This window comes from Gastrolobium bilobum, unplaced genomic scaffold (genome assembly GCF_033153095.1).
Source record: "Gastrolobium bilobum isolate Gb01-03AN ecotype WA unplaced genomic scaffold, APGP_CSIRO_Gbil_v1 utg35084, whole genome shotgun sequence".
In the NCBI taxonomy this organism is placed as follows: Eukaryota; Viridiplantae; Streptophyta; class Magnoliopsida; order Fabales; family Fabaceae; genus Gastrolobium; species Gastrolobium bilobum.
In genome coordinates, this window is record NW_026899530.1 from 36,533 (window position 1) to 52,614 (window position 16,082).

The 16,082-nt window shown below is 36.7% G+C and overlaps 2 protein-coding genes and 1 long non-coding RNA gene across 3 annotated transcripts; 1 reads left to right on the forward strand and 2 right to left on the reverse strand.

Moving 5' to 3' along the window:
* The first annotated feature begins 1,037 nt into the window (after nucleotides 1-1,037).
* On the forward strand, nucleotides 1,038-3,017 carry LOC133290956 (uncharacterized). Its single transcript, XR_009748755.1, has 3 exons — nucleotides 1,038-1,295; nucleotides 1,791-1,880; nucleotides 2,811-3,017. It is a non-coding gene; the product is annotated as an uncharacterized LOC133290956 (long non-coding RNA).
* Nucleotides 3,018-8,132: 5,115 nt separating this feature from the next.
* LOC133290959 (uncharacterized) lies at nucleotides 8,133-8,894 on the reverse strand. The gene has a single exon (XM_061489120.1). The coding sequence runs from the start codon at nucleotides 8,892-8,894 to the stop codon at nucleotides 8,133-8,135; it is 762 nt and encodes a 253-aa protein (XP_061345104.1).
* A 1,417-nt stretch (nucleotides 8,895-10,311) lies between these two features.
* LOC133290960 (disease resistance protein Roq1-like) lies at nucleotides 10,312-15,882 on the reverse strand. Its single transcript, XM_061489121.1, has 7 exons — nucleotides 15,377-15,882; nucleotides 13,580-14,657; nucleotides 13,119-13,418; nucleotides 12,391-12,419; nucleotides 12,155-12,343; nucleotides 11,867-12,082; nucleotides 10,312-11,740 (listed from the first exon to the last, which is right to left on the reverse strand). Exons 1-7 carry the CDS (start codon nucleotides 15,880-15,882, stop codon nucleotides 10,312-10,314), a joined length of 3,747 nt encoding a protein of 1,248 aa, XP_061345105.1.
* Nucleotides 15,883-16,082: the final 200 nt, after the last annotated feature.

The window sequence follows — 16,082 nt, forward strand, 5'->3', positions numbered from 1 at the left end:
TATTATTCACAAAATATTTTTCTATTAATATAAAATCATCATAAAAAATTTATTATATTATAAATTCTAAATACTCTTTAAACATTTAAATAACAACGTCAAATTAAAATATTATGTTCAATTTAACATGAAATAATGATTTTATTAAAATTTATTATTATTATTCATTTAAATTTACATTGAATAACTAGTATTTAACATGCAGTTAAAAATAGGTTTATGCATATTTAACAAACGTGGTCTATGTATATACTTTGGCTTGGCTCGCGAACTCAAAAGGTTGTCAAGATCAACTAATAGAATATTAAAATTGTTAAATTTCTCTTTTATTAGCCCACTAAAATCTCATTTTAAAAAATACATGAACTTATTTTAAGCAACAACTATTTTGAATTTTTTTTAATATAAGTGATTTAAGCCTTTAAATAAAATTCAAATAAATTATTTAAAAGTTAACATTTTACACTTCAATAATAACAGCAAAATATAAAAATATAGTTCAACCTAAATAATTTGCAACCTGCATAAAATTAGGTGGAGCTAAAAATTTATTATTTCAATTTAAATTTGATCCGCTTTCTGGCCCAATACAAATCTAGTTTAGCTTGCGGGTTTGTATCAGTGTTCAATGAAGTGATATATTTTGCCCTTCAAGAGACACATACTTAGTTCTCTAGAACCACACTCAATTCATATATCATTTTTAAAATCTTTCTAAGTAAATTTAATTATGATGTGCACAAGAATAAGAGTGTATTCTATAATGAACCTCACGATTATGGATTTAATATTGAAGGATAATTATAAAGAAAAAAAAATAAAGTTATCCGAAAAGTGAAAGTAAAGTTAGAAATATGATTAGAAAAATATTATAGTTCATTGGATAAAGTTTGGTATTAAATGGAGATGTGTAGATAGATAAACAATTACCCAGTTAAATTAACTTAACTTTACAACTCTTTTATATGTTTCCTTTCAACGTGCGCCACTGTTGTCTTTCTTCTTCTCCTTTTCTGCTGGCCGAAGCAACTCCATGGAAGGGGGTTTGGCTTTTAAATTTTTTTTTCTTTGATTTCTCTCTACACAAGCATCCAAATGAAAAAGTCCATTACATGAAATCAATAGGAAATCATCCAATGAATCCGTTCCACCCCTTATTTTAGGCTGAAATTGCTTGTGTGAAGAGTTCTTCCCTTTTCCCAATTTGAATCACTATTCATCGAAGAGAGAAATTGTGATTTTTCATGGAGCTTTGCTTGAAGGTTGTTCTCTAGGCTAGGTATAAGGGATTAGAGGTGAGAAATCTCTATTTCCACAGTTTAAATTTTGTGATTTATGTATTGAAATTTTGAAGTATGTTTTGGTGGGAATTTTGAGTTTGAAATTGGAAATTTGTGATGAATTAGTGTTGTGTAGTAAGTTGTAATGTAGAATAACCATGAATGTGTGTTTAAAAATGAAGAAAAATTCCCCTTGAACCACCCTAGAATTCGGCCATAATAGGGACTTAGGCTTGATGTGCAAAAAAATTAATTGCATAAATTATAAAGATTATGTTAGAAGCTTGGTTGGGTCAATTAAGGACCCTAGGTAATTATGAAACCGGGTGGTTTCTTGTGTTACGAGTAATCATCCGTAAATGTGTTAAATAATGATCTTAAGAAAGGATGGTCTTGACTTGTAAATTGGCATAATGTGAAGAAATGAAAGTAAGCAATAAGATGCATACCTTGTGTAAATTTCATGGCATAGTAACATTTTATTGATTTCGTTTTGAATTCTTTCTCTAGGTGTGCCTAGGGACTGAGCGTGTTCGGATTTCTTTGGAGCTAAATAGGTAACTTGTGTTACAAGTGAGCAAATTGGTAAAGTTTCAAAAGGTAAGCTCTATGTTTATATGATTCGCTCCTACTTTGTGTTCCGCCATAGTGTACGGACTGTGGTCAGGTTGTATGATATGTATGAGATATATGATATAGATGCATTCATATAGAACTATATGATGATGTGATGTGATATGTTTTAATGTGTTTACTTTGATATGTTTTGATGTGATTTCTGTAATGATCTTTAACCATTGATTCTATATGCACTGATGTTCGCTTGAGGTTCTTCCTTGGGACTGACTGTGTATATATCTGTTATATGTTGAGTTCCGCTTGGGGTTCTCCCTTGGGAACATGTGCACTGATTTCCGCTTGGGGTCCTCCCTTGGGATTGACTGTGTACACCTCTGTTATGTGATGATCTCTGGCCATTGATCCTATGTGCACCGATGTCTGCTTGGGGTCATCCCTCGGAACTGATGGTGTACACCTCTAATATGTTCTGGTTCCGATTGGGGTCCTCCCTTGGGAACACGTACGTTGATTTTCGCTTGAGGTCATCCCTTGGGAATGACTGCGTACGTCTCTGATAAGATATGTTTTGTTCTGATGTGATTATTGTGATGATTTTGTATATGATATTTGTTACGTACGTTGATTCTCGCTTGGGGTCATCCCTTGGGAATGACTGCGTACGTCTCTGATAAGATATGTTTTGTTCTGATGTGATTATTGTGTTGATTTTCGTAAATGAAATTATGTGCGTTGATTTCTGCTTCGGGTCCTCCGTTTCAGAATACTGCGTGCATCTTTGATAAGATATATGTATATGCTTGTCCAGCTATGATATTTGCTTATATGATGTTTTGTATATTATGTATCTGACTGTCATGCAGGAAGTGAGCCCAGGGTATGGAGAGTTTTCTATAAACCTGAAGCTTACTAGAGATTCGTCTCTAACCCCGTTTGGGGATATGATTTCAGGAACACAGTTAATTGAAGAGCCCTCATGGGACAAGGACACTACCTGTGGCTAGAGGTACTAGTGTGAGGATATGGAGTTCTGGGTGGCCGGACGCTACTATTTATTATAGATGTTATTTTTGGAGAATATGTACTATTGTATAGTGTTCTATTCATTTTGAGATCATGATGTTTGATCCATTATACAATATATGGTCCGTATATGTTTTGTACATGTGTTCATATTTGATGCATGTACATTTGTGTATTCAGATATGTGCATGTGCTGAAATATGTATGTTGTTAGACATAGTGGCACGGAGTCAGTTATGCATGCACTCATGGATATGTATATAGTCCTTTATAAATATCTGGTATTTTTGAAATTATATATGATATAAACTGTTTATCAGGAACCTTTGAGAGTGAGATTGGCAAATCCCTAGTGGTCCAATTTACAGAGGTTACTCTGCCCGATTTTCGTCTTCGTCAAATACGAATTAAATTAGGAGAAGTATGCAATGTGAGATATCATGTGAATTAAGATTAATGAAAAATAAAAGAAAAAGTTAGCTCGTATTTTCTTAAGTTAAGTCTTCTGCTGTTTCTGTTTGTATCATATGTATGTTAATTGAACCGGCTCGAGATGGGGATGTTACATATTCACATTTGATTTAACATATGAAAAAGATATAGAAAAATAGTGTATAAAAACCAGTTCTCTTTATCAAAAAACCAAGTATCAGCATGAAATCAAGTTAGCCAAACAAAATGATAAAAAGGAAGCTATACAGTATAATAAAAAATTAATAATAATATTTGTATATTTTTTTAATATTACATCTGCCCCACAACCTTATATAATGAAAAAAAATACACATTCATATATGGGGAAATCAAATATGGACATTTGATTACCGTCCCGCACTGATCGAAGTTTTTTTTTTTTTTTTTTAAAACCGAGGAATATGACATAAGATTCATAAACCCCTTCAAATATATACAACAATATGATGCACATATAACTTCACCCAAATATTTTTGAATGGACACTACTTTATATAATTCCATACTAATAAGTACACTATATCATCTGCAAAGCCAATTATCAAAAGCAGCTACTCCGTCTGTAAGTTCAAGACTCAAATATTAATAGCCAGTTCACAAACACAACCCTTGCATCGATCAGAGGAAATCAGTACTACTAATTAGCATTTCTTAAATTTTTTTAAAAATCGATCTTCTCATGTATAATTTAACATAATTATGTCATGTGAGAGAATTTTAACCATTAATAATTAAATCAACCGTAATAATTGTGTAACTTTCTATCCTTATATTTTTTCTCTTTCTTCTCTTATCACCATTTACTCATACGATTATGATCGCTCCACATAACATGATAATATTAATTAACACATGAGAGAATCCACTCCTAATTTTTTTACACTTAAAAATCCATTTAACATCAAATACCACCAGCTGCAGCCTACGATAGGGCAAGCTTATTCAAATCTAGAAAGTTATTACAATATACATAAGGCAATAGTATTAGGAAGCTACTACATAATTAATACAATGACCAGGATTAACATATGAGTTCCCCTTCTCCTTCTGCTTTCTTAATACGGATTATGCAGCTTTTCTCCACTGGGTTCTTCAATGTGACTTGATGGCACCTGTGCTATTGCTGTGATAATTCAACACCCACAATCCAGAGAAAAAGACCAATAACATCCAATCAATCAGAACTTACTAATTAAGCAAATAGCAAACGCATTGTATTCGGTTCTCGGCAGAACTCGTAATCAAATCAATTACAGACTCAACTTGGACGGATTTACTAACACTAAACACACTACTAATAGACTTCGATAATAAGGTTCTTGACTCCAACTTATCACACAGTAACAAGGAAATACAGATTCTATTAACAGTAACGAAGAAGTAATCACTAGACAGACTCCACTATTTCACAAGACCCATTAATTACAATGAAATGAAAAAGCGGCCTTTTGACTTTAGTAATATTATTTTTATAATGTTTGATCGAAATAATTTCTTGGTTAAAAGTATTACCTATATAATGCATAACGACGCGGTACTGAGAAGAATATCTTAAGACATGACACATACACAACCGCGTCCTGTGCATTTGTTTTGACCAATCACGTCACTGAAACGTGTTACTTTTTCAACCGCGGCCGGTGTAAAATTTTTGCAAGGACGCGGCAGTGCACCAGCACGTGTCAGATGTCATTGGAGCTAACATTGGTAATCCATCTGATTGAAAAGCCACATTAGTATGTGAATAAATGCCAAGCTTAATAACCAGACTATCATCAGCAAAATAAAATTGAAATGAGTAATTAAGTCAATAATAAAAACACCAAATGAACAGTTGAGTCACCACATAAGTCTTTAAATACAATCACCGGCATCTTTCCATTATATATACATATATATTATTAGAAGAAGAAATTGGAAAGAACTGTAACAAATTTCATTCTGTAAAACTGAGAGTCATGTGTACAGAGAGCATTGCTCTTATATCAGCAAAACATGTACTAACAGAAAAAAGAGAGAAAATAACAAACTGAGGCATATGTGACACATGAGCCAATAACCAATATCCTATACATCAGTAACTAACTAAAAGAAAAAGAATAAAAGTGTATATTCTAATACTCCCCCTCAAGATGGAGAGTGAATATTGTGCACTCCCATCTTGGAAAGAAGAGAAGAAAACTGAGCCGGATGCAGTGCTTTAGTGAAGATGTCAGCCAACTGATGTGCAGATGCAATAGGAAAAGTTTGAAGACAGCCTTTCACAATTTGTTGTCGAACCAAGTGGCAGTCAATTTCAATGTGTTTTGTTCTTTCATGGAACACAGGATTTGCAGCGATGTGAAGGGCAGCAGTATTGTCACAAAACAAGTGAGCAGCAGTGGAATGAGTAATGTGAAAATCTTTGAGAAGAGAAAATAACCAAATAAGTTCACAAGTGACAGCAGCCATGGACCTATATTCAGATTCAGCTGATGATTTTGAAACAGTAGCTTGTTTTTTGGATTTCCAACTGATTAATGAATTGCCCAAGAAAACACAAAAACCAGAGATGGACCTTCTAGAGTCAGGGCAAGAAGCCCAATCTGAATCAGAAAAAGCATTGAATTGAATTTTGGAAGATGAAGAAAACAATAAACCTTGACCTGGAGTGCCTTTCAAATAGGATAGGACCCTGTAAACAGCAGCAAGATGGACAGTTCTAGGGGCAGACATGAATTGGCTGAGATGATTAACAGTGTAGCAAATATCTGGGCGAGTTATTGTGAGATACAATAAGCGGCCAATCAGTCTACGGTATTGGGATGGATCAGAGAGGAGATCACCTGAATTGGATGAAAGTTTGAGGTTTGGCTCCATGGGTGTGGATTTTGGTTTGCAGCCAAGGTAACCAGCATCAGACAAAATTTGCAATGTGTAATGGCATTGACAAATAGATATACCTACTGAGGACCTAGCCACTTCAATGCCAAGAAAGTATTTCAAAGAACCCAGATTTTTTAATTTGAATTTTGTTTCCAGGAACGAAGTAAGGTGGTGAATCTGTTCAGAACTGTTGGAGGCTACTAAAATATCATCAACATACACTAAGACAGCAACAAAAGAATTATTTGAATTCTTGGTGAATAAGGAATGATCAGTTTGAGAGTGAGAAAACCCAAGAGATAAAAGAGTGGAAGAAAACTTGCAAACCATTGACGAGAAGCTTGTTTCAAACCATATAGTGACTTATGAAGCTTGCATACAGCATTGGATGGGAGAGACTCCCCCTGTGTAGGATAACCGGGTGGGAGAGACATGTAAACCTCCTCATCAAGCTCTCCATGTAAGAAGGCATTATTGACATCTAGTTGAATGAGATGCCAATTGTTTATAGCTGCAAGAGCAAGGAGAAGCCGAACTGTTGTGATTTTTGCAACAGGAGAATAAGTCTCCATGTAATCCAAACCTTCTAGTTGAGTAAATCCTTTAGCAACCAAGCGAGCTTTATAACGCTCAAGAGACCCATCAGAATTGTACTTGACCCGATACACCCATTTGCAACCAACAGGATGTTTTCCTTCAGGCAAAGAGACTATGGACCATGTCTGATTGGTTTTGAGAGCAGTGATTTCTGCATTCATGGCATCACACCATTCGGGTAATTGGGAGGCTTCAGAATAGGATGAGGGTTCAAAATGAGAAGATATATTATTAATGAGGGTGGGGTGTGAAGGTTTGATTTTGGAATATGATAAATGGGCTGAGATGGGATGTATGGTAGAGGTTGAACAAACAAAATCTGAAAGATGTGGTGGAGGTCTTTTGGTGCGTGAAGGCCTAGTGGTGAGATGATCAGATGCTTCAGTGGTAACATTAGGAGAAACAGATTCTGACTTATAAGGTAATGAAGTCAGAGGGGTGGAGAAATGAGTAGAGGAAACAAAAGGAAATATAGACTCAGAAGAGGGAACAACAGTAGCCGAACAAAAGGGACGGGGAACATCAGAAATGGGGAAGAAATTTGAGGAATCAAAAAAATACAAGTCACCCGTGCGCCTAGCAATCCCAATCGTCTTGTGAGTTGTAGCATCCTGAAGCATACAAAAAGAACCAGAAAAAAAAAGCAAGGATGTTAGAATCTCTGGTTAGAGCACTAACGGAGATGAGGTTCAATGTAAAAGATGGAACAAAAAGAACGCGATGCAATGTTAAAGAAGAAGAAAGGGAAACGTTTCCAACAGAGGAAATTGGAATGCTAGAACCGTTAGGAAGAGAAATAGAAGCAGATGAAGAAGGGAAGGAAGGATGTGAAAGAAGAGGAGAGGTAAGTGACATGGTGAGTGGCACCAGTGTCAAGTACCCAAAGATTTGAAGGAATAGATGATGAAATCTTACCACTGAAGCTTGCGATCATGGGATTTGGAGCAGATGAGGTAGTTGATGACGAATCAGTTGAAGGTGTGGTGATGGTGGGATCAGGGTTTTTGTGGAACAGGGAAATTAGCTGATGATATTGAGTGGGGGTGAGGGGATCGTGTGGGGGTGGAGAGGAATAGGGTTGAGTAGTGGCTAAGTGAATTTGGGCCTGATGTGGAGGTGGGCCATATGGGTTTTTGGGGCTTCTGGGTTTGTAACCCGGTGGGAAGCCATGAAGCTTAAAACACTTGTCTCGGACATGGCCCAATTCCTGGCAGTGGGTGCAGTAAGGACGAGGGCGGCGTGGAGCGGAGACAGCGGCAGTAACCGGCGATGAAGCCATAACAGATGCAGCAGGAACGGTAGAGGCGGTGTTCATCATTGGAGTATCAAGGGATGGAGGGGGAAGGAAGGCGTGATTTGCCTTTGGCGTTCCTCTTGTATGACTAAAGAGAAGACGCGAGATAACTGAGGCAGTGGTTCCATAAGAAGGATCTGGGCCCTGATTGAAGAAAATGAGTCATTCAACCCCATTAAAAATTGCATGGCATAGTCTTGTTGTTGGGTGGATGATAAAATCCGAAGAGCACCATAAGTGCAAGAAAGGTTGGGAGAATAATCTTTGAGTTCATCCCAAAGAATCTTCAGCTTTGTATAATAAGTGTTGACATCCAGACTCCCTTGATGCAACGAAGAGATTTGCTGCTTCAACTGAAATATACGCGGTCCATTGGCTTGATGGAAGCGAACACGGAGATCATCCCAGAGATCATAAGCCGTGGAAAAATACATAAGGCTATCAGCAATCTCTTTGGAGACAGAGTTGAGAAGCCATGAAATTACCATAGAGTTGCATCGGGTCCAAGCAACAAAGAGAAGATCAGAGTGATCAGAACGAAGGAGACTGCCATCAACAAAACACACTTTGTTTTTGGCAGTAAGAGCAATGAGCATTGCTCGATTCCAGGAATTGAAGTTGGGTCCAGTGAGGGAATGAGTGACCAGAATGAGACCAGGATGATCACCATTCTGAAGATAGTAAGGGCTTGCAGAGTCCTCCATGGAAGCAGAGGAGGAAGCAACGTTGGATGTAGAAGAGGAGGATGGAATGGGGTTGGTGTTTTTGCCACCACGAGCCATGGAAAAAGGCTCGGAGGTCAAAAAAAGTCATCTGATACCATATTAGAAGAAGAAATTGGAAAGAACTGTAACAAATTTCATTCTGTAAAACTGAAAGTCATGTGTACAGAGAGCATTGCTCTTATATCAGCAAAACGTGTACTAACAGAAAAGAGAGAGAAAATAACAAACTGAGGCATATGTGGCACATGAGCCAATAACCAATATCCTATACATCAGTAACTAACTAAAAGAAAAAGAATAAAAGTGTATATTCTAATATATATCAAAAATATTATTTAAAATTAGTATATTTTATTTGATATTGTATTTATCTCTTCACCCCAAGATATAAAAAGTTTACCAAAATAAAATAAAATAATAAGATGCAGATAAATATATTAAAATATGTTATTTTAGTCCAAATTATTATATTTTATGCTAAGAAAAATAGTTATACACCAAATATTATGATTAGAGAGTAAGAGGTTATTGATTATTTTTTGAGTAAAATCCTAACAAAAAATACGGTCTCCACTTTAGTTCCTTACAAAAAAAAAAAATTAATTTCAAGTTCTCTAAAATGAGTCAACTTTGAATTTCGTCGAGACTGGATACTAATTTTTTTATAAGGGACAAAAATGAGGATCGTATTTTTTAGAGACCTAAAAAGAACTTTACTCATTTTTTAATATAAATATCAAATAAAATATACTAATTTTAAATAATATATTTGATATATATGTATATATAATGGAAAGATGTCGGTGGTTGTATTTAAAGACTTATGCAGTGTCTCAGCTGTTGAGTTGGTATTTTTATTATTGACTTAATTACTCATTTCAGTTTTATTTTGCTGTTCATAGTCTGGTTATTAAGCTTAGCATTTATTCACCCAATGACATCTGACACGCGGCTGGTGCACTGCCGCGTCCTTTGCAAAATTTTTGCACAGGACGCAGTTGAAAGAATAACGCATTTCAGTGACGTGATTGGCGCATTTCAGTGACGTGATTGGCCATAACAAATGCACAGGACGTTGTTGTATATGTGTCATGTCTTAAAATGTTCTTCACAGTAGCGTGTCGTTATGCATTACATTGGTAATACTTTTGACCCAGAAATTATTCCGGTCAAACATTATAAAAATAACACTACTAAAATCAAAAGGCCTGAAAAAGCACAAGAGAACACGTCCCCCTACAAACGCCTACCTGCTTGCAGAGTTCCCCTATTCACATGCCCTTTACTTGATTGTTTTCTTCTCTCCTTTCCCCACGTTGCTCTCTCACACCACCATAACCTCCTTACACAACGTTTTCCTGCTCCACCGTATCCCCTTCTCCATTCAAAAGCTGCCAGCTGTCCTTTTCTTCTCTCTCTTTAACTAACTCACATTTTCTTATTTTCTCCCCAAACCATCATTGTCACACTCTTCTCAGAAGTCACTACTGCCTTGATGGTCTGGATCAACCATCTCAACATTCTTTTGTTGGGCTGGCCCTTCTCTGAACCACTGCCTTCTTTTGTAAGCCCTTGGCAAAGGCTCTAGAGGCCCATCGTCATTATTTGAGAATCTTTGGAAGTTGGAACAGTCACCAGCGCCAGCGCCACCGTTATCATTTTTTTTCTGACTATAAAAAGGGGATATTCCACACTCTTTTACCTTGAATATTTTTCGCCAAAAGGCACCATCACGCTTGCATATCTCAAAAGTCAAGTTGTGGACATGAGAGAGCATTTGGCTCATGCTTGAAGAATCGAAGCAACATTTCCACAGGGTTATGTGATCACCCTTCAACTGGGATCCGGAGTTTGGTAGCGGATCATGTATAGGAACAACGTGCATGCCATCATCAGATTCAACAATGAATCTGTAGCTATAAGCACCACATCCACCTTCTCCATGATCCATACCTTCATCAGGCCCCAAAACAAAGCATAAGGCGAAACCAATGGACGTATTATCATTGCACCAATTTAGAGAATCCATATTCAAAGTAACTGAATCTCCCTTGCAACGATAACGGAACCAATGAGGAACTGAACTCCCAGGAAAGAAATAGAACACAGACCTATATGTATCCTTGAGGATCCTAAGCCGTGCATCATCCGCAATGTTACTTTGAGAACCTGGATCCAGTTCTTGACTATTGGTGAGATGAAATTTGAAGACTTCCTCTTTGGAATCTGAAGAGACATTAAACCTTGAACTTGACACGCTCCTAACGGATGGGCAATCAAATGCCAACAAGTGTTTCAGAAATGGAGGAAGCACTGGGATACATTCAAGCCCTTTGCAACATCTTAAATCAAGTGATTCCAAGCTTGAAAGATGAGCAATGCTCTCTGGAAGGTTGACTATACCACTTCCACTCAGTGACAACTCTCTTAACAATGACAAGCGGCCAATGTCACTTGGGATTTCGGATAATTTGTCACATCCTGAAAAATCAAGCTGGGAGAGAAGGGTTAAATTACCAATGCTGTTTGGAAGAAACTGAAGATCTCTGCACAAGTTCATGCTCAAGGTTTGAAGCCCAACCAAATACTCCAATGATGAAGGTATCTCTTTAATTGCTGTTTTTGTGAAGCGAAGGTGCGCAAAACTTTCTGCAGGCTCCAAGATTTCTGGGAAGTTCCTCAGCATTGAGCAACCATACAAATCAAGTTTTGTCAACTTCAATTTGAAAATGCTGCTGGGAAGAGTTTCAAGTGATTCACAGTAGTTAAGGTCTAACTTGCAAAGTTTGCTGAGACTTCCAATTGAAGGTGGAGTAAACTCCAGCCTTTGGCACCTGTGCAAGCTCAACTCTTCAAGCCCGACCAAATGGTGTAATGACAAAGGTAGTTCTTGTATTGCTGTTTGGTCTAAGATGAGCACCTTCAAATTTTCCATAGTTTCCTCTATTTCAGGGAACTTCTCCAAATTTGAGCAACAACGGAGATATAGTCTTTTTAGAAATTTCAACTTACAAAGGTCCTTTGGAAGGCTTGAAAGGGATTCACAGTATGAGAGATCTAACCAGCAAAGCTCGTTGAGACTTGGAAATAATGAGGCCGAACGTTCTCTCAACATTTTTAACTCTAGTAAGTGAATATTATCCCTCGGTTCTTCATTTAACTCAGGACAATCTAAGGGGTCAAAAGTATCTGAGAATTCCTCAAGTACGGACCTTGGACTTTGAAAGTTGTGGTGGTAGCTTTGCCTTTCAGACTTGACGCAGAGGCAACGAAAGCTGATGCGCTTACATATTCGAAGCGGAACTTTGCTGAACGACTTTTTACTACGCAAATTGTTTCCTAATAGAACCCCCGTGGTTGCATTACTGACCGAAAACATCTCAAGTTTGCAACAACCATAGAGAACTATTAATCCAGAAGATTTTGAAAGAACACTGCTAGTAAGATTTAAACGCCTAAGCTCAACACAACCATTAAGCCACAAACAATTGAGCTTGTTGAGGAAACTTGAGGAGGAAACTTGAACCAAGCTTACACAGTGACTAAGAATTACTTCTTCAATATTTGGGAACTGAGAGAGGTCTGGTATTTGATTCAGCTTCCGAGAACCACTCAAGTCAAGCTTTTTCAAATTCGGTAAATGCTGGCACAGAAAGTTCATGATTAGCTAACAAAATATTTTTGTTTTTATTATTAATTTTATTTTTAATTTTTAATTTCACCCAATAATTCGGAAAAGATATTTTATTTTTTAAAACACAAAAGAACTGACGTATAAAGAATATTTAATCTCACATGACATAAAAAATATATAATTAAAAATGACCAATTTATGCATAAAAAAGGTGAATTGATTATTATGTTTAATTTTGGGAAGGAATCAACTTTTAACGGTGTGAGAATGAGATTTTTTACACTCAATTATTAACTGTTGATTCTACTCGCATATAATAATTCTAATTTATTAAAAAAGAAAAATTACATATGATAATATTTTAATATAAACTAATTCAATGAGAAAGTTCTTTGAAGAACACGCGCGTGGTTACACTTTAATATTTGGAAAATCAAATTAGGGTTTTTTTATCGGGGAAGGTTACATTTATCACTTTTTTTGTTTACAACTCTTACAACCTCAACTATGTTCTTATGGGAGAACACTCTACTCTCCTAATGTTCTCGCGGCGGAAGAACATAGTTGAAGTTGTAAAAGTTGTAAAAAAAAAAAATTGTAAACTTAAAATGTCCTTTTTTATTATAAATAGTTTGCATTTGCAATACCTGATCTCTCTCCCAAAGTATTTGAAGATGGCTATCACGCATGTCCAGTCTAACAAGATTTTCTGCGAAAAAACTCAGCGGCAAAGATCGTTGAGGGAAGCCATCCCAACGAAGAAATCTTAAATCATCTGGAAAACTCTCAAGAAATGATGGAATGTGCACTTTTGAGTCTTGTCTTTTGTTAGACTTAAAGAACTGAAGCAGTCTCAAATTATCCATCATTTTGAAGGCTTGAGCATGTAGTTGAACTTCTTTGATTTGGCACATGTCAAGGAATATACATTGGACTGCATCCGTCCCCTACAAGTCAAAAGAAGGATTTAGGAAGACAGAATCAAAAAAAGTTGAAAATATTAATAACTGCTAAGCGTTTTGCAATAGGTGATAAAGTAAATCCATCTAACTCTGTGTCTCGGGGAGTGAAGAAAGCAAAAATGAGATCGGAATATATAGTGTTTTACCTTGTTCTTTCTTAAAACATGATAAATATCCTCGTGCTTCCATAATCGACTGCGTTTTCCAGGATCTTTGACACATTGTTGACGAACAATTTCTTGTCCCATTTCCTGTATCAAATCATGCATAACAATTTTATCTTTCAAAATAGATATAAGGCCTCGATCAATGAGAACTCTCATTCCAATGGCAGCAGAGAAACCACAGCTATCTAGTGTTTGTTTCACAATATTCATGTCATGTCCTCTATAGAAGCAAGCTATGTCAAGAAATATATCCTTCTGTTCATCATCAAGCCCATCATAACTTAATTTCAACACATTAAAAGTTTCAGGATCGGGAAGCTTTTCCAGCTTTCCCACTGTACTTTCCCGTTCTTCCTTTGTTCTACCATAAAGCAATAAGCCCATAACTTTGAGAGCTAATGGAATCCCTTTAGCATAATTCAGTACCTTTTCTGACAACCACATATAATGTTCAGTTGGATAGTTTTGTTTAAAGGCATTTAAACTGAAGAGTTGTAGAGAGTCTTGAAAACCCATCTCTTTAACCTCATATATTTCTTCAGCTTTGGCATTCTTAAGCACTTGCATGTCTCTACTAGTGAGAATGATTCTACTGCCCTGGCCGAAGCTACCATGCCCTCCAAGTAAATCATTAAGTTGACCCGAATTGTTCACATTATCAAGAATAAGGAGAACCTTACGCCGTTTAAGCCTTTCCTTTAAAAATCCGAAAATCAAATTGGGAATTTTTTCTTCTAAAAGCTCTGATAAGTATTTTCTTTGCACATGGTGTATTCCATTTCTTTCTATTTTTTCCTGAACATTTTCAACAAAGCATCTGCAACTGAATTGGGTTGCTAGTTTATGATATATTGCACCAGCAATTGTTGTCTTTCCTATTCCTCCCATGCCCCAAATTCCGATGATCCGAACAGCTGTTGACTCAACATCCAAAATGGACTGGATCTGTGCAATGTGCTTGTGAATTCCAATCAGTCCTTGGTGGTCAATCATGGAAGAACGTTTCAATTTTCCCAAAATGTCTTTTGCAATTTCTTCAATGAGCTTGTATTCAGGGCTGGTACATATTAAATTAAGAAACTAGAGCATTAGTCTCGAACCAACAAAAAAAAAAAAGGCAAACAAGAAGTTATAAGAATGAACCTGATGGTACTAGAAATTTTGAATTAACACAAATTGGGGAAACAGCCCCTTACAACAAGTTCCAACCAAAATATACTTCTAATTAAAGCCAATTGATCACAATACAGGACTCCAATTGTAAACAGAAAAACTCATGCACAAATACAAGGTCACACTACTACTACTACTGAAAAACCCAGCTCCCCCTACAAAAAAAATCCTATCCCATAGAGTTCCAAATTCCCTTTCCCACACTACATTTCCCTCCTTTATCCACGCCTCACCCATGCCGTTGCTCCCCAATTCATATTCACCATCAAAGCTTGCCGGCTGTCCAGTCCCTCAATTTACCTCACTTCTCTTTCCTTAGCTATCTACATACTGTTATGCTCCTTAGGATCAGCCAATTCATCTCCTTCCTACCAATTCTCTAATGGGCTTGATGTCCACTTTTCCCCTTTCTACGTCTATAGATATTTTGCAAGGGCCCTATAAACATGCGAGTTCTAGACTAGTAGTACTAGAGCAATATCGAGAATTGTACCAAAAAAAAAAAAAGAGTAATATCAAGAAATGGTAGGCACACGTGCAGATTTTTGTGAATCAATCTCATAAAATATCTCAAAAGAGCATGTTAATTATTAATCAACTTACCTATATTTTTTTGAATCCCAGCCCAATAGTCCAGCTGCTTCGGTGAGAGCAGCCTTCCACCTCTGCGATACTTGGTGGTTGGGTCGTTGGTCATGCAAAACAAACGCATCTGCATAACTGCCTCTTTGTTTCCTAACATCTGATGGGTCAACGTTATAGAAAACAGGTATCACAAGCCTTCCATATCGCTCCTTGCATTCGAGTATCTTTGTGAGTTCATCCAAACACCACGTGGAAGAAGCATAGTGTTGGGAGAAAATGATGACATAAATGTTTGATTCTTCAATTGCTTGGTGAAGGGATGATGAAATCTCATCTCCTCTAACAAGGCTGTTATCAATAAAAGTCTCAATGTTTTTACGGCACAATGCATCATAAAGATAATTAGTGAAACCTTCGCGTGTGTCTTCCCCTCGGAAGCTGAGGAACACATCATATTTTAGAGGAGGAGACACCGCAACAGAAGAAGAACTCGCCGTTATTGGAACCAATTTCCTATCAGCCATGGTACCTCTTAGTTAGGTCTTTCGCATGTAGATATATATATACACAGAGATGTATTTTTTTTATTTATTTTTTTTATAATTCTTGCTCTGGGCTTTAGCCAGTGCAGCTCTTAACCTGTGAAGAGTAGTAGTTGTGGTTGACTTTCAGTTTTCTTTGTCAGATGCTCAGCATATGCGTCAGAATATAAAGATTAAATAAA